The 23,569-nt window shown below is 36.2% G+C and overlaps 1 protein-coding gene across 1 annotated transcript; it reads left to right on the top strand.

Annotated features, from left to right (window-relative positions):
• Nucleotides 1-733: 733 nt before the first annotated feature.
• On the top strand, nt 734-14,402 carry LOC132550279 (uncharacterized). Its single transcript, XM_060214326.1, has 5 exons — nt 734-776; nt 8,113-8,352; nt 9,101-9,275; nt 10,271-10,313; nt 14,034-14,402. The coding sequence occupies exons 1-5, from the start codon at nt 734-736 to the stop codon at nt 14,400-14,402; spliced, it is 870 nt and encodes a 289-aa protein (XP_060070309.1).
• The last annotated feature ends 9,167 nt before the right edge of the window (nt 14,403-23,569 follow it).

Here is a 23,569-nt window from a genome sequence, read left to right as displayed (position 1 = left end):
CCTATCATTCTTCAGCATATTAGAGAATTTTTATCTATATTGAAAAAGGAAAAAAATGAGTTATGAAAGTCTATCAGGCGTTTTTTTATGACAAAACGACATTTTGAAACAGGCGTTTTTATAGCGAGGCTCTGCGGGGGTACAAATGAACAAAACGACATTTTGAAACAGGCGCTTTTATAGCGAGGCTCTGCGGGGGTACAAATGAACAAAACGACATTTTGAAACAGGCGCTTTTATAGCGAGGCTCTGCGGGGGTACAAATGAACAAAACGACATTTTGAAACAAGAATTACAGATATAGCTTATACACAATAAAACAGCTCGAGTTGGTTGAGTTTACATGGGTTGATCCCCGAAATAAATTATGAAGATAACTTTATCGCTCTTTCATTTACTATTACTTTTTTTGAAGACGACTGTTAAGGCGATTGTAGAGTAAAAAAACAACAACAAACAAACGGTCAGCGAACCAGCTTGGTTAAGATTTCACACCATTTTTAAATGATATCGACAGAGAAATTTTTGACTATGTTTACCTTTTTACCTATATATATCCTGGTGGTTAATATATTGACATACACAATCCTATCTACTGAACCATTTGTATTTCCCAGGCTATCGCCTCACCTGCATACCGTAAAACGAATGAGTGACATCACGTCACACCTGACAGACTAGCACTAACAACTGAGTACAGTAAGGATTACACTATTGCTACATAGGTATGACCATGAAAGAAATACCATATAATACATGTGATGAAGACGATGAAGGTAAGTATAATTTCTGTAAACACAAATATTTCATTTCTTTATTGATATATAATCCATAGATATTTATACCTATCTTTATTTAGTGACGATTCGTTCGGTATTCGTTACTGATTTCAGTCAAATGGAAACACCCCAGGTAAGGCCCTACAGAATTAGGTCATTCTATTCAATACATGAACAAAATAACTTGGATAAAAAGGGGCACGATACCGAAAAGATAGTGATAAATACCTACATCTCATCATACCGTCACATCAGCTTTTATTTTCATGGTATGATAAAAATATTGGTTATGTTTAGCAAATAGGATACACAAGTTTCATGCATGGTATTTAACAACTAAAGTAAATAAGTCTCGTTCATGGTATCATCAATTAACTGTATGTGTTATGTGGAGCGACTGTGGTTAATAAGTCTCGTTCATGGTATCATAAGTTAAATGTATGTGTTATGTGGAGCGACTGTGATTAATAAGTCTCGTTCATGGTATCATAAGTTAACTGTATGTGCTATGTTTAGCGACTGGAGTGAATAAGTCTCGTTCATGGTATCATAAGTTAAATGTATGTGTTATGTGGAGCGACTGTGATGAATAAGACTCGTTCATGGTATCAAAAATTAACTGTATGTGTTATGTTTAGCGACTGGAGTGAATAAGTCTTTTTCATGGTATCATAAATTAACTGTATGTGTTATGTTTAGCGACTGGGGTGAATAAGTCTCGTTCATGGTATCATAAGTTAACTGTATGTTGTTATGTGGAGCGACTGTAGTGAATAAGTCTTTTTCATTGTATCATAAATAAACTGTATGTGTTATGTTTAGTGACTGAGGTGAATAAGTCTCCTTCATGGTATCATACGTTAACTGTATGTGTTATGTTTAGCGACTGGAGTGAATAGATTTGTTTCATGGTATCATAAGTTAACTGTATATGTTATGTTTACCGACTGGAGTGAATAGATTTGTTTCATGGTATCAAAAGTTAAATGTATGTGTTATGTTTAGCGACTTGAGTGAATAAGTCTTTTTCATTGTATGATAAATAAACTGTATGTGTTATGTTTAGTGACTGGGGTGAATAAGTCTCCTTCATGGCATCATAAGTTAACTGTATGTGTTATGTTTAGCGACTGGAGTGAATAGATTTGTTTCATGGTATCATAAGTTAACTGTATGTGTTATGTTTACCGACTGGAGTGAATAGATTTGTTTCATGGTATCATAAGTTAAATGTATGTGTTATGTTGAGCGACTGGAGTGAATAAGTCTTTTTCATTGTATCATAAATTAACTGTATGTGTTATGTTTAGCGACTGGAGTGAATAAGTCATTTTGATGGTATCATAAGTTAAATGTATGAGTTATGTGGAGCGACTGTAGTGAATAAGTCTTTTTCATTGTATCATAAATAAACTGTATGTGTTATGTGGAGCGACTGTGGTGAATAAGTCTCCTTCATGGTATCATATGTTTAACTGTATGTGTTATGTTTAGCGATTGGGGTGAATAAGTCTCCTTCATGATATCATAAATTAACTGTATGTGCTATGTTTAGCGACTGGAGTGAATAAGTCTCCTTCATGGTATCATAGGTTAACTGTATGTGCTATGTTTCGCGACTGGAGTGAATAAGTCTTGTTTTCATGGTATGTTAACTGTATGTGTTATGTTTAGCGACTGGGGTGAATAAGTCTTTTTCATGGTATCATAAGTTAACTGTATGTGCTATGTTTAGCGACTGGAGTGAATAAGTCTCGTTCATGGTATCATAAGTTAACTGTATGTGTTATGTTTAGCGACTGGAGTGAATAAGTCTCGTTCATGGTATCATAAGTTAAATGTATGTGTTATGTGGAGCGACTTTGATGAATACGACTCGTTCATGGTATCATAAATTAATTAACTGTATGTGTTATGTTTAGCGACTGTAGTGAATAAGTCCCGTTCATGGTATCATAAGTTAAATGTATGTGTCATGTTTAGCGACTGTAGTGAATAAGTCTCGTTCATGGTATCATAAGTTAAATGTATGTGTTATGTGGAGCGACTGTGGTGAATAAGTCTTTTTCATGGTATTATAAGTTAACTGTATGTGTTATGTTTAGCGACGGTGGTGAATAAGTCTTGTTCATGGTATCATTAGTTAAATGTATGTTGTTATGTTTAGCGGCTGGAGTGAATAAGTCTCGTTCATGGTATCATAAATTAAATGTATGTGTTATGTTTAGCGACTGGGGTGAACATGTCTTTTTCATGGTATCATAAATTAATTAACTGTATGTCTTATGTTTAGCGACTGGAGTGAATAAGTCTTTTTCATGGTATCATCAATTAAAATTAACTGTATGTGTTATGTTTAGCGACTGGAGTGAATAAGTCTCGTTCATGGTATCATAAGTTAACTGTATGTGTTATGTTTAGCGATTGGGGGGGAATAAGTCTCCTTCATGGTATCATAAATTAACTGTATGTCCTATGTGGAGCGACTGGAGTGAATAAGTCTCCTTCATGGTATCATAAGTTAACTGTATGTGCTATGTTTAGCGGCTGGAGTGAATAAGCCTCGTTCATGGTATCATAAATTAACTGTATGTGTTATGTTTAGCGACTGGGGTGAATAAGTCTTTTTCATGGTATCATAAGTTAACTGTATGTGTTATGTTTAGCGACTGGGGTTAATAAGTCTTTTTCATTGTATCATAAGTTAACTGTATGTGTTATGTTTAGCGACTGGAGTGAATAGATGTGTTTCATGGTATCATAAGTTAACTGTATGTGCTATGTTTAGCGACTGGAGTGAATAAGTCTCGTTCGTGGTATCATAAGTTAACTGTATGTGTTATGTTTAGCGACTGGAGTGAATAGATCTGTTTCATGGTATCATAAGTTAACTGTATGTGCTATGTTTAGTGACTGGAGTGAATAAGTCTCGTTCATGGTATCATAAGTTAAATGTATGTGTTATGTGGAGCGACTTCAGTGAATAAGTCTTTTTCATGGTATTATAAGTTAACTGTATGTGTTATGTTTAGCGACTGCAGTGAAGTTGTCTATTTCATGGTGTCATATGTTAACTGTATGTGTTATGTTTAGTGACTGGAGTGAATAAGTCTCGTTCATGGTATCATAAGTTAACTGTATGTGTTATGTTTAGCGACTGGAGTGAATAAGTCTCGTTCATGGTATCATAAGTTAACTGTATGTGCTATGTTTAGCGACTGGAGTGAATAAGTCTCGTTCATGGTATCATAAGTTAACTGTATGTGCTATGTTTAGCGGCTGGAGTGAATAAGTCTCGTTCTTGGTAGCATAAGTTAACTGTATGTGTTATGTGTTATGGAGCGACTTCAGTGAATAAGTCTTTTTCATGGTATTATAAGTTAACTGTATGTGTTATGTTTAGCGACGGTGGTGAATAAGTCTTGTTCATGCTATCATTAGTTAAATGTATGTGTTATGTGGGGCGACTGTGGTGAATAAGTCTTTTTCATGGTATGATATCATAAATTAACTGTATGTGCTATGTTTAGCGACTGGAGTGAATAAGTCTTTTTCATGGTATCATAAGTTAACTGTATGTGCTATGTTTAGCGACTGGAGTGAATAAGTCTCGGTCATGGTATCATAAGTTAACTGTATGTGCTATGTTTAGTGACTGAGGTGAATAAGTCTCCTTCATGGTATCATACGTTAACTGTATGTGTTATGTTTAGCGATTGGGGTGAATAAGTCTCCTTCATGATATCATAAATTAACTGTATGTGCTATGTTTAGCGACTGGAGTGAATAAGTCTCCTTCATGGTATCATAAATTAACTGTATGTCCTATGTGGAGCGACTGGAGTGAATAAGTCTCCTTCATGGTATCATATGTTAACTGTATGTGCTATGTTTAGCGGCTGGAGTGAATAAGTCTCGTTCATGGTATCATAAATTAACTGTATGTGTTATGTTTAGCGACTGGAGTGAATAAGTCTCGTTCATGGTATCATAAGTTAACTGTATGTGCTATGTTTAGCGACTGGAGTGAATAAGTCTCGTTCGTGGTATCATAAGTTAACTGTATGTGTTATGTTTAGCGACTGGAGTGAATAGATCTGTTTCATGGTATCATAAGTTAACTGTATGTGCTATGTTTAGCGACTGAAGTGAATAAGTTTCGTTGATGCTATCATAAGTTAACTGTATGTGTTATGTTTAGTGACTGAGGTGAATAAGTCTCCTTCATGGTATCATAAATTAACTGTATGTGTCATGTTTAGCGACTGTAGTGAATAAGTCTCGTTCATGGTATCATAAGTTAACTTTATGTGTTATGTTTAGCGACTGGAGTGAATAAGTCTTTTTCATGGTATCATACGTTAACTGTATGTGTTATGTTTAGCGACTGGAGTGAATAAGTCTAGTTCATGGTATCATAAATTAACTTTATGTGTTATGTTTAGCGACTGGAGTGAATAAGTCTTTTTCATGGTATCATACGTTAACTGTATGTGTTATGTTTAGCGATTGGGGTGAATAAGTTTCCTTCATGATATCATAAATTAACTGTATGTGCTATGTTTAGCGACTGGAGTGAATAAGTCTTTTTCATGGTATCATAAGTTAACTGTATGTGCTATGTTTAGCGACTGGAGTGAATAAGTCTCGTTCATGGTATCATAAGTTAACTGTATGTGTTATGTGGAGCGACTGTGATGAATACGACTCGTTCATGGTATCATAAATTAATTAACTGTATGTCTTATGTTTAGCGACTGGAGTGAATAAGTCTTTTTCATGGTATCATCAATTAAAATTAACTGTATGTGTTATGTTTAGTGACTGAGGTGAATAAGTCTCCTTCATGGTATCATACGTTAACTGTATGTGCTATGTTTAGCGACTGGAGTGAATAAGTCTCCTTCTTGGTATCATAGGTTAACTGTATGTGCTATGTTTCGCGACTGGAGTGAATAAGTCTTTTTCATGGTATCATAAGTTAACTGTATGTGCTATGTTTAGCGACTGGAGTGAATAAGTCTCGTTCATGGTATCATAAGTTAACTGTATGTGCTATGTTTAGCGACTGGAGTGAATAAGTCTCGTTCGTGGTATCATAAGTTAACTGTATGTGTTATGTTTAGCGACTGGAGTGAATAAGTCTCGTTCATGGTATCATAAGTTAACTGTATGTGTTATGTTTAGCGACTGGAGTGAATAAGTCTCGTTCATGGTATCATAAGTTAACTGTATGTGCTATGTTTAGCGACTGTGATGAATAAGACTCGTTCATGGTATCAAAAATTAACTGTATGTGTTATGTTTAGCGACTGGAGTGAATAAGTCTTTTTCATGGTATCATAAATTAACTGTATGTGTTATGTTTAGCGACTGGGGTGAATAAGTCTTTTTCATTGTATCATAAGTTAACTGTATGTGTTATGTTTAGCGACTGGGGTAAATAAGTCTTGTTCATGGTATCATAAGTTAACTGTATGTGCTATGTTTAGCGACTGGAGTGAATAAATCTCGTTCATGGTATCATAAGTTAACTGTATGTGTTATGTTTTGCGACTGGAGTGAATAAGTCTCGTTCATGGTATCATAAGTTAACTGTATGTGTTATGTTTAGCGATTGGGGTGAATAAGTCTACTTCATGATATCATAAATTAACTGTATGTGTCATGTTTAGCGACTGTAGTGAATAAGTCTCGTTCATGGTATCATAAGTTAAAGGTATGTGTTATGTGGAGTGACTGTGGTGAATAAGTCTTTTTCATGGTATCATAAATTAACTGTATGTGTTATGTTTAGCGACTGGAGTGAATAAGTCTTTTTCATGGTATCATAAGTTAACTGTATGTGCTATGTTTAACGACTGGAGTGAATAAGTCTCTTTCTAGGTATCATCAGTTAACTGTATGTTGTTATGTTTAGCGACTGGAGTGAATAAATCTTTTTCATGGTATCATAAGTTAACTGTATGTGTTATATTTAGCGACTGGAGTAAATAAGTCTCGTTCATGGTATTATAAGTTAACTGTATGTTGTTATGTTTAGCGACTGGAGTGAATAAGTCTTTTTCATGGTATCATAAGTTAACTGTATGTGTTATGTTTAGCGACTGGAGTGAATAGATCTTTTTCATGGTATCATAAGTTAACTGTATGTGTTATGTTTAGCGACTTGGGTGAATAAGTCTTTTTCATGGTATTATAAGTTAACTGTATGTGTTATGTTTAGCGACGGTGGTGAATAAGTCTTGTTCATGGTATCATTAGTTAAATGTATGTTGTTATGTGGAGCGACTGGGGTAAATAAGTCTCGTTCATGGTATTATAAGTTAACTGTATGTTGTTATGTTTAGCGACTTCAGTGAATAAGTCTTTTTCATTGTATCATAAATAAACTGTATGTGTTATGTTTAGTGACTGGAGTGAATAGATCTTTTTCATGGTATCATACGTTAACTGTATGTGTTATGTTTAGCGACTTGGGTGAATAAGTCTCCTCCATGGTATCATAAGTTAACTGTATGTGTTATGTTTAGCGACTGGAGTGAATAAGTCTTTTTCATTGTAGCATTAGTTAACTGTATGTTGTTATGTTTAGCAACTTGGATGAATAAGTTTCATTCTTGGTACATTGGTATTTAGCAACTGTAGTGAATAAGTCTCCTTTCGTAGCTAATGTGTTATTGATACAGTTAATCACATTACTACTTAGCTAATTAATGAATAAATTTTGTTAATACCACACGAATAATATGACCGAGCAAAACTGAAGATTCCCATTGTTTCTCAGGTTATGACGTTCTATACTTATGGCGTCATAAGCACTGTGATGTCACTGAAGGAAAGATAAATGTGAGAATAATCTTGATTGTGTACAGTGTAATCTGTTTCCTATAGAATAATATGAAATATCTAAAATACGTGATAAACAGAATCTTATACTTTTCACATTTCATATGAGATTTACGAAACTTATGTTAGATCCTTAAACAAGGAAATAATGGCGTGTCAATGGAATGTTAATTCAAACTCAAATTCATTAAGACTTGGGCAACTATTAACAAAACAAAAAATAACCCTAAGACCATTGAAAAAGTACAAGGATAATAAGACCAGGTATTACGAAAGGGTAGTCGTCTTCTGCTTCATCGACGACATCAGACATATTTTTTTGTTTGGTACAGAAAGTAATGTCAGGTTACTAAATAAGAACAAGATAAACAACTACGGAACTACCAGGCACAAACACGTACTATCATCTGTATTACCCGTGGTAATTGATTTATTGTGTTTATAGAACAATAAATGTTTCTTAATCTATTTTACATATTTTCAGACTCGCTTATTTGTGAAGAGGTCAGCTGTCATAGTTTGTTTGATATGACGTTAAGGAATTTTCAAGATAAGTTCTGCCCAGTAGAAACAGATATTCGACCCATCAAGTGTATCGATATTATAAATGCCACACTGCAACCAACAGCAAGCTGTCACATTGGACACGACTTCGGACACAATGACAGTTTCATTCACGTTCGTGAAGGCTGTGTAGCCACATTCAAGACTTGCACTGATAAAGGTAGATATGTATATAAACATTAATTCATAATATTAATATTCTTTATTTTCTGAGGATAAATACATGTTAAGCCAAAGGCTTACCTAATACATTGTCCTCTTATTAGTAAAACATACGTACAACATAAATGAGTTAGAAAAAACAACATGTATGAGAAAGAAAAATGACTGAAACAAACAAAGCCAAAACAAAAATATATATAAATATTTAATATGAAATAAACATACATACATAGTTAACTCTTAAAAAAAATAGTCATTGTAAAAAAACACAAAAAAGCAGTATCTGGGAAATTATCTGAAATTAAGGTAAATGTTTGAATAATTTTCTTTTAAAGGTAGTAAAACAGTTGGTCTCTTTGTTCATGAAAATGACGTGAATTTCGTAAACATTATCGTATAAATTACATAATTTAATAAAAGACAGGATCGACAAATGTTTTCTCGAAATCAAATGTCCGCGAAATAGGATTATTTCGAAAAACCGAGAAAATATTATTCAACAGTTCTATGTACACAAACGTAGAATGAGTCTCATTGATATACTGTAAAGGCTGGTGTTTTGGTGTTTTAAATTTCATAGATTTTACTGACTGCTCTATACGAATATTTATAAAACGGCATTGGGTCTCCAAGAATATATAAAATTATCTAAATTATCGTTCATCCTCGATGGAAGCACTCGAAAATTAAACCGATTTTTATTATTTTTTTTTTATTGTTATTTTTTTCTTTACAATCCTCCCCAGCTTTTCCAGTTGTTAAACCTTCTACAATCGGACGTCCACCTTTGTCTTCCCCGTTCCGACAACCCGAAGACGGAAATGGCGATGAAGACGCTCTGACAATAGGATTAGCTGTAGGATGTGGTCTTGTTGCCATAGTAGCGATTGTCTTGATTTTGGTATATCATCATCGGCGAAAGTAAGCTTTATATCGAATATTTATCTATATACTGATTTTTGTTCCCGATAGATGTCAGTTTGACATGTTCGTAATTTAGTTGTGCGTGTTCTTGGGCATAAGAATACCGTCCTCCCATACACAAAAAGCTTATGTCAATGAAACAAAAGCAAAATATGAACTAAAGATTTACACAGAGACCCTAGAAAAAGGACAGGTAGAATAAGACAATGTTAAAAATGGTAAGAGTCATCTGTTTCATCGAGGACATCTTCCGTATCAATCTAGGTCGATCCTGGAATCGACATACCATGTAACCACTTCGCATACAACTGTATGGGACCATGTAGTTAAATGAAGGTCAGACTTTGATTGGTCATGATTTACATGGCGGGTGTCGTCGATGAAGCAGAAACGCTTACTCTTCCAGAACACCTGGTCTTATTCTTCTTTGTGCTTTTTCAAGTCTCCGTGAAAATGTTTTGTTCATATTTTGACTTTGTTTAAATGAATTTATCTTTAAATAATGGTTATGTTGGTATTTTCGTGTTGTTTTATCGACACATAACTGCAACTTCTTAGTGACAACAGAAAGATAACACATGGGATTCCTTGCCCATTATGTAATGTTTCTCGTTTTGAAAATATATGTAAACCTATATCATATTTCTGAGATGATTTTTTTCAACTCTAACACACTCATTACTCTTTTCGGTGCAGAGTGGTCATTTGGTTTATTTCTACATTGGTTAATATTGTCAAAAATCATTAACTGTTATCAATTTTCAGTATAGTTTGCGTAGCTATATCCGGTGCACGATGGTAATCGGTGTTTGTGGCTGCACATGTCTCTTGTAATTGTTGTTTTAAATGATCATAAAGAAAAAGCCATTATGAATGCAGCAACAATTCCACCCAAACTAATTTCTATGTTTCTATCTATGTTCTTATTGTATTGGTAGTATAATATGAACGTTTCTGTATATTTCATCCTGGAATGTTTAACGTCCTTTCAGGCACAGCGATGATAAAGAAAACAAAACGGATAATAATAAAAAGGTGAGAATCAAGTTGTTTACATGTAATTCGATACTCCGGGGGTTATCATCACTTCCTCTCTCTGTATCTTCGATACCCCGGGGGTTACCATCACTTCCTCTCTCTGTATCCTCGATACTCCGGGGGTTACGATCACTTCCTCTCTCTGTATCCTCGATACTCCGGGGGTTACCATCACTTCCTCTCTCTGTATCCTCAAAACTCCAGGGGTTACCATCACTTCCTCTCTCTGTATCCTAAAAACTCCAGGGGTTACCATCACTTCCTCTCTCTGTATCCTCAAAACTCCAGGGGTTACGATCACTTTCTCTCTCTGTATCCTCGATACTCCAGGAGTTACCATCACTTCCTCTCTCTGTATCCTCGATACTCCGGGGATTACCAATCAATTCCTCTCTCTGTATCGTCAAAACTCCAGGGGTTACCATCACTTCCTCTCTCTGTATCCTCGATACTCTTGGGGTTACCATCACTTCCTCTCTCTGTATCCTCGATACTCCAGGGGTTACAATCACTTTCTCTCTCTGTATCCTCGATACTCCAGGGGTTACGATCACTTCCTCTCTCTGTATCCTCAATACTCCAGGGATTACAATCACTTTCTCTCTCTGTATCCTCGATACTCCGGGGGTTACCATCACTTCCTCTCTCTGTATCCTCAAAACTCAAGGGATTACAATCACTTCCTCTCCCTGTATCCTCAATACTCCAGGGATTACAATCACTTTCTCTCTCTGTATCCTCGATACTCCAGGGGCTACTATCACTTCCTCTCTCTGTATCCTCGATACTCCAGGGGTTACGATCACTTCCTCTCTCTGTATCCTCAAAACTCCAGGGATTACAATCACTTTCTCTCTCTGTATCCTCGATACTCCAGAGGTTACGATCACTTCCTCTCTCTGTATCCTCAAAACTCCAGGGGTTACAATCACTTTCTCTATCGGTATCCTCGATACTCCAGGGGTAACGATCACTTTCTCGCTGTATTCCTGATACTCCAGGGGTTACAATCACTTTCTCTCTGTATCCCTGATACTCCAGGGGTTACAATCACTTTCTCTCTCTGTATCCTCGATACTCCAGGGGTTACAATCACTTTCTCTCTCTGTATCCTCGATACTCCAGAGGTTACGATCACTTCCTCTCTCTGTATCCTCAAAACTCCAGGGGTTACAATCACTTTCTCTCTGTATCCCTGATACTCCAGGGGTTACAATCACTTTCTCTCTCTGTATCCTCGATACTCCAGGGGTTACAATCACTTTCTCTCTCTGCATCCTCGATACACCAGGGGTTGCGATCACTCCCTCTCTCTGTGTATCCTCGATACTCCAGGGGTTACGATCACTTCCTCTCTCTGTGTATCCTCGATACTCCAGAGGTTACGATCACTTTCTCTCTCTGTATCCTCGATACTCCGGGGGTTACAATCACTTCCTCTCTCTGTATCCTCAAAACTCAAGGGATTACAATCACTTCCTCTCTCTGTATCCTCGATACTCCGGGGGTTACTATCACTTCCTCTCTCTGTATCCTCGATACTCCAGGGGTTACGATCACTTCCTCTCTCTGTATCCTCAAAACTCAAGGGATTACAATCACTTCCTCTCTCTGTATCCTCAAAACTCCAGGGATTACAATCACTTTCTCTCTCTGTATCCTCGATACTCCAGAGGTTACGATCACTTCCTCTCTCTGTATCCTCAAAACTCCAGGGGTTACAATCACTTTCTCTATCGGTATCCTCGATACTCCAGGGGTAACGATCACTTTCTCGCTGTATCCCTGATACTCCAGGGGTTACAATCACTTTCTCTCTGTATCCCTGATACTCCAGGGGTTACAATCACTTTCTCTCTCTGTATCCTCGATACTCCAGGGGTTACAATCACTTTCTCTCTCTGCATCCTCGATACACCAGGGGTTGCGATCACTTCCTCTCTCTGTGTATCCTCGATACTCCAGGGGTTACGATCACTTCCTCTCTCTGTATCCTCAAAACTCCAGGGGTTACGATCACTTCCTCTCTCTGTATCCTCGATACTCCGGGGGTTACAATCACTTTCTCTCCCTGTATCCTCGATACTCCAGGGGTTACCATCACTTCCTCTCTCTGTATCCTCGATACTCTGGGGGTTACCATCACTTCCTCTCTCTGTATCCTCAATACTCCAGGGGTTACGATCACTTTCTCTCTCTGTATCCTCGATACACCAGGGGTTGCGATCACTTCCTCTCTCTGTATCCTCGATACTCCAGGGGTTACCATCACTTCCTCTCTCTGTATCCTCAAAACTCCAGGGGTTACCATCACTTCCTCTCTCTGTATCCTCAAAACTCCAGGGGTTACCATCACTTCCTCTCTCTGTATCCTAAAAACTCCAGGGGTTACCATCACTTCCTCTCTCTGTATCCTCAAAACTCCAGGGGTTACGATCACTTTCTCTCTCTGTATCCTCGATACACCAGGGGTTGCGATCACTTCCTCTCTCTGTATCCTCGATACTCCAGGGGTTATGATCACTTTTTCTCTCTGTGTATCCTCGATACTCCAGGGGTTACGATGACTTTCTCTCTCTGTATCCTCGATACTCCAGGGGTTACCATCACTTCCTCTCTCTGTATCCTCAAAACTCCAGGGTTACGATCACTTCCTCTCTCTGTATCCTCGATACTCCAGGGGTTACGATCACTTCCTCTCTCTGTATCCTCGATACTCCAGGGGTTACCATCATTTCCTCTCTCTGTATCCTCGATATTCCAGGGGTTACGATCACTTCCTCTCTCTGTATCCTCGATACTCCAGGGATTACAATCACTTCCTCTCTCTGTATCCTCAATACTCCAGGGATTACAATCACTTTCTCTCTCTGCATCCTCGATACTCCAGGGGTTACGATCACTTTCTCTCTCTGTATCCTCGATACTCCTGGGGTTACGATCACTTTCTCTCTCTGTATCCTCGATACTCCAGGGGTTACGATCACTTTCTCTCCCTGTATCCTCGATACTCCAGGGATTACAATCACTTTCTCTCTCTGCACCGCTGGAACACAAAATTGAAGTTACAAGCGAAGTATTTTTATTTGTTCAAGGAGAAAAAAAACCTGACCAATCACAGGCTGATAAGCTCCTTTTGGAGATTACAAAAATGCGACACTCAAAGCCATTACAATATACCGTTAGACGACCTCGAGATTCGTTTGATGTACATCAAAGGATCAAACTAGTTTTATCGTCTTATCCACAAAGTGCCGTACATGGACCTTTAATTTTCCATGCAAGATCGAAAGTGATTGTAACCCCTGGAGTATCGAGGATACTTTAACATGTAGAACCACGTGTATTTTTAACTTGAACCTCGCCATATTGGACTAATCGAGAAAATCTTCTGATTTGTTAGGCGATGTGAAGTTGGACGTGTTTGCTACTAGCACGTTAGTATACCAGATTGTTCCTTTGTTGTACACCTTGTTCTAATTAGAGACATTACTTACATGACCTGACCGAGCTTTATATGGCGGTGTCTCCGACGAATCAGAAGACGCTTACTATTCAGAAACACCTAGTCCTATTCTCATCGTACTTTTTTTAAAAAGAAGTCTGGGTGTAAATCTTTCTTTTGTTTATAGTTTGTCTTAGCTTTATTATATTTCAATTTAGATTATGATTCTGTTGGCGTGATGGTATTTTCTTTCTTGTTTTCTTTTCACATAGCCGAGTGCCATTACATCTGGTGACCATGTTTACACGGATATAACGACTTTGGAGGGTGTTACTAGCGGTGCGGTGATGTTGAGACAGGAGGGACCAGGATATTACGTTACAATTGCAGATGAAATAGACAATTATGATCATTGTAAACAGCAATCACTGGACATTGAACAACACTCAGGAAAAACGGACACGTATGATACCCTTAATTCTCAGCCAATGAACGTCTGTGTTATAAATGACGACACATACAATACAACCCGAGAGACTACGTATGATCGATTACATACCAAAGAAAACCCGTCAGTTCCGGGGAATTATGATGTACTTCCGGGAAATCATGACGTACTTCCTGTTCATGACAATATGTGAATGTAGAGAAGTACCATAATATGAAATAGGCACTGCCTAAAAGCGAGCTCATCATCATCATTATCATCATCATCATCATCATCATCATCATCATCATCATCACATCTTGTTGATCTTCTAGAAAACAATGTATCAGCATGATCAGTCGATGATTTGGTGGCACAGTTGTAACACACTTGTCTTTCACCTAGCCGTCCGGGGTTGGATTCAAATAATTCCATACAAAGTATTGAAATTGAGAACTTCTGCTAAAGTACTAGCTTGATGCCTGTACAAAGTTTTGAGTAACGGGTAGTTACCTTGAATGGTTTAAGAGAACTGGCCTGAAAAAAACCAGAACTTTGTGATTTGGCCTATCTGTTTCCATGGTAACAGAGAAAGTATTTAAATGGTGAACTTCCCCAATAGCAAAAAATACTACAAGCCTAATAAGTGTTAAAAAATTGAGCAATTATCTTGAATGGTTTCAGAGCATTGGCCCAGAAAAACTGAAATTCGTGATGAGGGTCATCGGTTTCAATGGTAACAGTAAATGTATTAATGAAGTCTTTGACAACATATCTAGACTTAAAAATTGATAAAAAAAAAGTTTTCAAAATAAATGTACAAGAGTTTCCCTTTCAGAGTTACAGACATTGCAGAGAGGACTATATATCGATTTTGCTTTAAAGAGTTTGTAGTCAAAATATTGTGAAATACAATATAGTTTTAGTCGGATTTGTAACGGCGGAGGTTATATGTTTAACACATTTATTAACAACAGAATGTTCTCTACCATCGTTTTCTTTTCTCTTTGCTATTGTGTTATACATTGTAATTCAGAAAATCAATATAAATGTAAATGTTTAAATGAAATTCAAAAGCCACAATATATTACATAAAATGCATTTTTCTGAAGAAAAAAAAATCACCACAAATATAGTTATCTTATCATCGTGCCTTATAAATGTCTGCTGGAAAATTTCTAAACATTCGTATACTTGATCATAATTAATTTCAAACAGTTATCGAAAGAATATCCACATCTTGCGGAATTAATATTGTTAGGAGACATGACAGGGTTTTCGCCAAATCGGTACCGTTCGGCTGCTTTCGTGTAAGAGACCATGTCGTACTGAAAGTGACGAAAGTTCCCGAAGGTTAACCCGGAAATCAGGTACATCGGTGCACAATCGTGCTCATATCTTGAATGGTTAAAACTGTTATTTTTCAACGAGATATTCGTTATATGAGTTTAAAACCATTAAAGTATATATTTGTTAAATCTATTTGAATTATTTAAGACTTTTAGTATGATTTCATTTCCACAGGAGAGCTTGAAACGACAATTTATCGGTCAAAATCATTTTAATCCATTCAACGGGTTGGCAGTTCTCATTGCGTGCTGCGGATTGAACAGTTGAACAAAATAACACAAACTAACGAACAATATATAAACCTACACTGCAATAGGATGGACAGTACCCCTGTCCTCCCTACACCGTCGCCTGGACGTAAATTGGCCGATCGACAACGCAAAAATAACCACGCCTACCGAAAATCAAGGGAGGCTACTCTCACCATCTCCGACAAACAAAATGTCGTCAGCATTGAACGTCATTCCCGATGATATCGTACTTAATTATACTTCTAATGTATCGTTGAAGAAAAATTTAAAAGCGAATGGTTTCGTGTCTGGGTCATACTTTCAACGAGCGTCCTTCCAAACAAGAGAAGATGATACAGTTGAAATTAGTGGCCATGTTTTCCCCACTCAGCGGAAAAATTTGGGGATATATACCATCTACGACCCGTTTTCAGTCGAATATTTATGAGGTTTTCCTTTTCAAATAAGGTTAACATGGAAAATCACTGCATTTATTCAATATATATACCAATCAATAGGGAATTCAAAATACTAAATTTGTATCTATGGATTACAGCCCTTTCCGTTGTTGAAGGAGTAAAAATTGTCTTTTTCATTTGACGCATATTGCCAGAACCCAGAAAGTCGCCACATTACTACGATCCGTTTTTCAGACGAGTATTTCTGAGACGGGTTTTTTTACTTTTTAAACTAAGTTTATATGTGGTAGCAGTGCAATAATTAGATAATGAAATATACCGGTCGTTAGGGAATTTAATAACCTAAAATTATGTGTATATATATTTTAGCCCTTTCCTCCTTGAATGACTTAAAACAGTCCATTTAAGTAGTCACGTACTTTCATTTCCCTATACTCGCCATGTTAAATCGGGTCGATTTCAGTCTCTTTTGGTATACTGTGACGTCACTGGTCACTTATTGGGTTTTCAGACAACTGTTTCCGTGAAATCGATAATTTTGCCATTTTAACAGTCAATTTCGCTTTTATGGTTCATCTTTGAAAATTTTTATTTCTCGTAAAGTGGTCACAGTAACCTTTATTTTCATATATATAAAAAAAAAGATTTTTCGTTGAAGATACCCTTTAAACACCACACAATGTTGAATCTGTTTATGCTTTTTTCCTCTTTACATTTTTGCTAATAATCAAAAAGATAAAAAAAAAAAAAAGTTCAAGTGGTGTGATAGTTTTCTATGGAGCAGAATTAATGAAATAAAAATAAAAACAGTCGCCATGCAGGGTTAGCTCAGTTGGTAGAGCATAGGCTCCACGACCAGAAGGGTGCAGAGGGCCGGGTGGGTTTGAATCCCGGCAGCAGCATTTTCTTTCCCGTGAAAATTCACCTCTCACCTCTGTTTCAAGTGGGAATGAAGTGGTAAACCCCAAAGAAACTAACAAAACAAGTTTGCTTTTACAGTCATATAAAGTCTTTATAAAATGGCCACCAAGATACATCACTGATATAACGGTTACTTTCTAAACTGGCATTAAATTCTTAAATTTTGGGGTTTTTTTTATGTATATCATGTTAATGTTTTTTTTTTCATCAAGAATGTTAATACCTTATTGGAAGACTTTAAGATTTTATTTCAACTGTTTAACCATAACAGTAAACACTCATATTATCACAGACCATTCACAAAGTAAAACTTTGTAAAAGAGCAGAAACATGTCCAGATAATTTCATTTCCCTTCAGTCAATAAATATCCGAAAATGGTCAGTCCGAAATCAAGCTTGTTTATAAATACACACATTAACATGCGGCTTATTAGCACATGAGAGAGGATTATAAAACTTATGCTAGCAAAATTTTGAGAGAAAAAAATACTGATGTTCATTGAAATATTGTTCACGTGAGTCTGTGAATATTTACGCACTTTTGAGCAGACATAATTTTTTTTAAAAAAATGCTTTAATCTATAAGGACACTGCAGGATCTCCCCGTTAAGTTGATACTTAGGCCGTCCGCACAATCGGAGCCAAGATTTGCACTTCTCATGCTTCGTCTGAAATTTGGGAAACGGTATGAATACAACACCTCCCTCTAATCGCTCTGGGTAGCGAAATCGGTGTTGCAAGTTCCCCTGCAGCAACGTTTCACAATTGTCGGAGAATGTCGGAGTAGCGAAACGTAAACAAAGAGGCGAATACTACCCGCGATCTGATTGGCTAAACCACAAGGCTACAACACACCGCAACACTCAACAGCATGCCAGTACCACGACACTGTCACTACAGGCACGTCCTCGATCGCTGAGCTGACCACCGTACAGCTCAGACGTTGCCTGCCAGTGTCCTGCTGTTACCAAGTACTAATTAAGGTGTCGGTTCTTGTACCTGCAGTCAGGCGTACTAGACCAGCCTTTGCAGGCGACCCTATATCCAGGAGCTTCTGGCATACCTGACCCGTCAACTTACCGGCACCAACCACACGTACAATGACTTACCCGAATAGCCTTATCCAGGCGATCCCTTATACAGGAGCTTCTGGTAGCAGTATGTAGCGAATGATTACCGTATTGTATTCACGTATATGCCGTTAAATGGTCTTCTGTCTGTCAGAACTTCTAGTTCCCAGTACTGGTTTCAATTAGGCTATATATAAAATTTGGTGTAACATTCTGGGTGTCTTCATTATTTTGCAGGTTAATAAACCACCAAAAACTATATCATAACCCAAAATACGTAAGACATATATATTTATTCACTTATAAAGTATGATTACATATATAGAAAACACTAGTTTCACTTACAAATCAGTCAATCATCGTTAATTACATTAATTAGGTAGGTGGTGATGTTACAAAAGTAGACGCATACAAAACGTTACATGAAGGGAGATCACTCTAACTGAATAAAATCATCACAAAAATTATATATATAAATCTCAAAGTTTCGGCATTTCCTGTCAAGCATAGAACAAATAACTAAAATTAGAACCAATTCACATCATATCACTCCCGCAAATATGTGAGTACACTATCCCTACTTCATTCTGAAATTCCCAAAACTAACGATATTCAGCAAGTTAGTTTCGGATAGAAACGGCTGGCCCCTTAATTTCCACGTGCCAAATATTCCGCAATCCAGCCTCGATGCCGATCTCTACACGCCATTCTTCTTGTGGGTTTGACCGATTCAGCTCCTTACTCAAAAGCGACCATCGTGTCATCATTTGAATTGAAAAAGGATGACTTTCTAGACACTAAATTTTGAGACCTTTTTATGATAACACGAAATAATCACTAATGTTTTGACGTATTTCAGGTTTTATTTTTACAGTTTTTCAGAATCACGTGTGATACTTGTTATAACGTAAATTGCAGGAGCCGAGCAATTTCTTCTGGTCAGCAAATAAGATATTTTATAGAATTTAGACAAACGTATTTCTATGTATAGGCTCATTTAAATAAAGTATTGTAGCTTACCTGATTGAGCTCTCTATCTTCACTTTCAAACTGACAGAAACATAACGGTTTAAACATATTTTATTACATCAAATATATACAATGGGGATGAGCACAAGTTATCCTAAGTTAATGTCTTTGTATTCTAATTTTATTATTTCATTTACCGTTTTTATTCTAATTCATTATCTTAAAGTCTTATTCTTTGTATCTTAATTTCATTCTTTTATAGACTGGCCTTACACCATCTTATTTACGTAACTTTATTTTTGACACCAGAGTACGGCGGATCTTGGACACTGATGCCTCTAATCTAGGTATGGGAGCAGAACCATAGCTTAAAAAGATTGGAGTCAGTATCTGTAAAAGGTTGCATGGTACCTTATCAATGTTTTACTCATAATCAAAATCTAAATGAAGCATGTGGTTATGATGATATATCAGGAACTGTTTTCACAGAGAGCGAAATGATCTGAGTAAACCTATTTCTTAGTTGTTTAGTGGGCCTCTCACTGAAGATATTTTCCCTAAAATCTTTTAAGAAAACTAATGTCATTCCTATTTTAAGAACAGAAAAAAGTACAATGTCACAAGCTATCGGCACGTGTCCCCTCTCACTACTGTAGTAATTATATGTAATTCATAAGTGTCTTCGAAACACTTGTTTATAACTATAAATCACAGTCTATGAAACACTTGTTTATTACTATAAATCACAGTCAATGAAACACTTGTTTATTACTGAAGATCAGAGTCTATGAAACACTTGTTTATTACTATAGATCAGAGTCTATGAAACACTTGTTTATTACTATAGATCAGAGTCTATGAAACACTTGTTTATTACTAAAGATCAGAGTCTATGAAACACTTGTTTATTACTATAGATCAGAGTCTATGAAACACTTGTTTATTACTGAAGATCACAGTCTATGAAACACTTGTTTATTACTATAGATCAGAGTCTATGAAACACTTGTTTATTACTATAGATCAGAGTCTATGAAACACTTGTTTATTACTGAAGATCACAGTCTATGAAACACTTGTTTATTACTATAGATCAGAGTCTATGAAACACTTGTTTATTGCTATAGATCAGAGTCTATGAAACACTTGTTTATTACTATAGATCAGAGTCTATGAAACACTTGTTTATTACTGAAGATCACAGTCTATGAAACACTTGTTTATTACTATAGATCACAGTCTATGAAACACTTGTTTATTACTATAGATCACAGTCTATGAAACACTTGTTTATTACTATAAATCACAGTCTATGAAACACTTGTTTAGTTTAAACATATTTTATTGCAAAAGCAAATGGAGTGGGCACAAGTTATCACAACTTATAAGAGCCCTCTCCACAATAATATATACAATGAATGTGACAACAAAGAAGAAATTGATTTAACAATCTGACGTAGTCAACGCTCATGTCTGGCACTATAACTGCACACACATCATTTCTTCTTACACATTTCATTAAAACACCATTCCTATAGCCCATCTCGTTCTCTTCAAGGCTTTCAATTAAGCTGAACTAAAAATGATTAATAACCTTCAATATTAATAAATCAATATAGTTACAAGTAGCCATTAGAGATACAGAAAGGAGAAGAGGACAAGATCATCCATTCACAGAGTGAAGTCAGAATCTGATGCCTGCCCGCATGTATGTTTGTACGATGTGAAAAATATCTTCGTTTTCAGTAACGGCGAGTTCAGATTTTCCAGACAAAAGAGTTTCGAGATTAATTGGGTAATACGGACGCAAATTTAAAAACATGTTTACTCTCGAAATAGTATAATTAGGACATTAAAAAAATAAGGATATATATTCATTATAGTGATATCACCTATTCATTACAGTGATATCACATATTCATTACAGTTTGATCACCTATTCATTACAGTGATATCACATATTCGTTACAGTTTGATCACCTATTCATTACAGTGATATCACCTATTCATTACAGTTTGATCACCTATTCATTACAGTTTGATCACCTATTCATTACAGTTTGATCACCTATTCATTATAGTGATATCACCTATTCATTACAGTGATATCACCTATTCATTACAGTTTGATCACCTATTCATTACAGTTTGATCACCTATTCATTACAGTGATATCACCTATTCATTACAGTGATATCACCTATTCATTACAGTTTGATCACCTATTCATTACAGTAATATCACCTATTCTTTACAGTGATATTACCTATTCATTACAGTGATATCACCAATTCATTACAGTTTGATCACCTATTCATTACAGTTTGATCACCTATTCATTACAGTAATATCACCTATTCATTACAGTTTGATCACCTATTCATTACAGTTTGATCACCTATTCATTACAGTTTGATCACATATTCATTACAGTTTGATCACCTATTCATTACAGTTATATCACCTATTCATTACAGTTTGATCACCTATTCATTACAGTTTGATCACCTATTCATTACAGTGATATCACCTATTCATTACAGTTTGATCACCTATTCATTACAGTTATATCACCTATTCATTACAGTTTGATCACCTATTCATTACAGTAATATCACCTATTCATTACAGTGATATCACCTATTCATTACAGTGATATCACCTATTCATTACAGTTTGATCACCTATTCATTACAGTAATATCACCTGTTCATTACAGTGATATCACCTGTTCATTACAGTAATATCACCTGTTCATTACAGTTTGATCACCTATTCATTACAGTTTGATCACCTGTTCTTTACAGTGATATTACCTGTTCATTACTGTGATATCACCTATTCATTACAGTGATATCACCTATTCATTACCGTGATATCACCTATTCATTACTGTGATATCACCTATTCATTACAGTTTGATCACCTTTTCATTACTGTGATATCACCTGTTCATTACTGTGATATCACCTATTCATTACAGTGATATCACCTATTCATTACCGTGATATCACCTATTCATTACTGTGATATCACCTATTCATTACAGTTTGATCACCTTTTCATTACTGTGATATTACCTGTTCATTACAGTGATATCACCTATTCATTACCGTGATATCACCTATTCATTACTGTGATATCACCTATTCATTACAGTTTGATCACCTGTTCTTTACAGTGATATTACCTGTTCATTACTGTGATATCACCTATTCATTACAGTGATATCACCTATTCATTACCGTGATATCACCCATTCATTACTGTGATATCACCTATTCATTACAGTTTGATCACCTTTTCATTACTGTGATATCACCTGTTTATCACAGTGATATCATCTATTCATTATTTCTATATATCCTATTCATTTTCTTGACAAAATGAAATCCCTGGTCCGTGTATCAGTATCTATCAAAGTAGCAATTATTTGAAATCTTAACGTCTATATTAAAATAATGCTGATGACTTAATTTGACAGAATAATGAAATGTATCATGTAGTGATCCAAAACGAAACACGAAAACGGTAAAACATCCATATATACAAGTTACACTCATCATTTAGATTTCTTTTCTGTGCTATCATATTATAATATAATATTCTATCAATGCTTAAGTATTCAATTTAAAAGTTTCATACAGTATCAAATAATACAGAAATGGCGATTTATCGAGGTCTGTAATGTGAAGGAATCAATAAATACCGCCATTGTTATCATTTATTTTGGGTCTCATGTTTTACGTCCACTATGACAGCTTTTCAGCGGATGAGCACGCAAAGTACTTACGACCCATTACGCTAGGCAGATTTTTTAAACTGGTCAGATTTAGCTATGGACTTTTAAACTGAAGGACACTCAAGATTTCATGTTCAGGTCTGAAGAAAGACCAGTCAGTGCCAGCATTGTTGTCCCTTTACCATAATTGTTCTGGATACATATGACGGGCCTCGTGTATGTTGTTCAGTGAGGTTGTCAACTTCTAAATTCCATTGAAAGTTTTTATCATTTACACTTGTATCTGAAATGCAAACAACCTATACTAGGTAAAAATTCACTCTCCACCACAGTCTTGGGGTCTAAATTGGGAAAAAAGATACTATTTTGCATTGGGATATTCGGCCCCAAATCTGGCAGATCGAGAGCCCTATTATCAACAGAGAATTCACAACAGCTACCATGTCCGACATCCTGCAAATTGATGTAGAATATGGAGAATTGGCAAACCTGGACAATGACCTGGAGAACAGGCCTCTGTGGATTGAGGGAGGCATGAGGTGTCCGGTTCCTGCGTGTGAGCCCAGGGTATACCACGGGTATAACCAACTCGCTAGACACCGGGCACTCACACACTTACCAAGTACTGACCTCTTCTTGTGTCCTCTTTGTCGTTTCACCAACACCAGGAGGAATCAGAT

Source organism: Ylistrum balloti, unplaced genomic scaffold (assembly GCF_031769215.1).
Source record: "Ylistrum balloti isolate Yb309-2 unplaced genomic scaffold, AGI_CSIRO_Ybal_v1 Utg370116, whole genome shotgun sequence".
In the NCBI taxonomy this organism is placed as follows: Eukaryota; Metazoa; Mollusca; class Bivalvia; order Pectinida; family Pectinidae; genus Ylistrum; species Ylistrum balloti.
This window is presented reverse-complemented; position numbering and strand designations above follow the sequence as displayed.

Bases quoted from the DNA above. Each gene is read 5' to 3' on its own strand.
- LOC132550279 (XM_060214326.1), top strand. From the start codon at position 734: ATGAAAGAAATACCATATAATACATGTGATGAAGACGATGAAG. The intron at 777-8,112 runs GTAAGTATAATT...ACATATTTTCAG, and splicing joins ATGTGATGAAGACGATGAAG to ACTCGCTTATTTGTGAAGAG. The intron at 8,353-9,100 runs GTAGATATGTAT...AATCCTCCCCAG, and splicing joins CAAGACTTGCACTGATAAAG to CTTTTCCAGTTGTTAAACCT.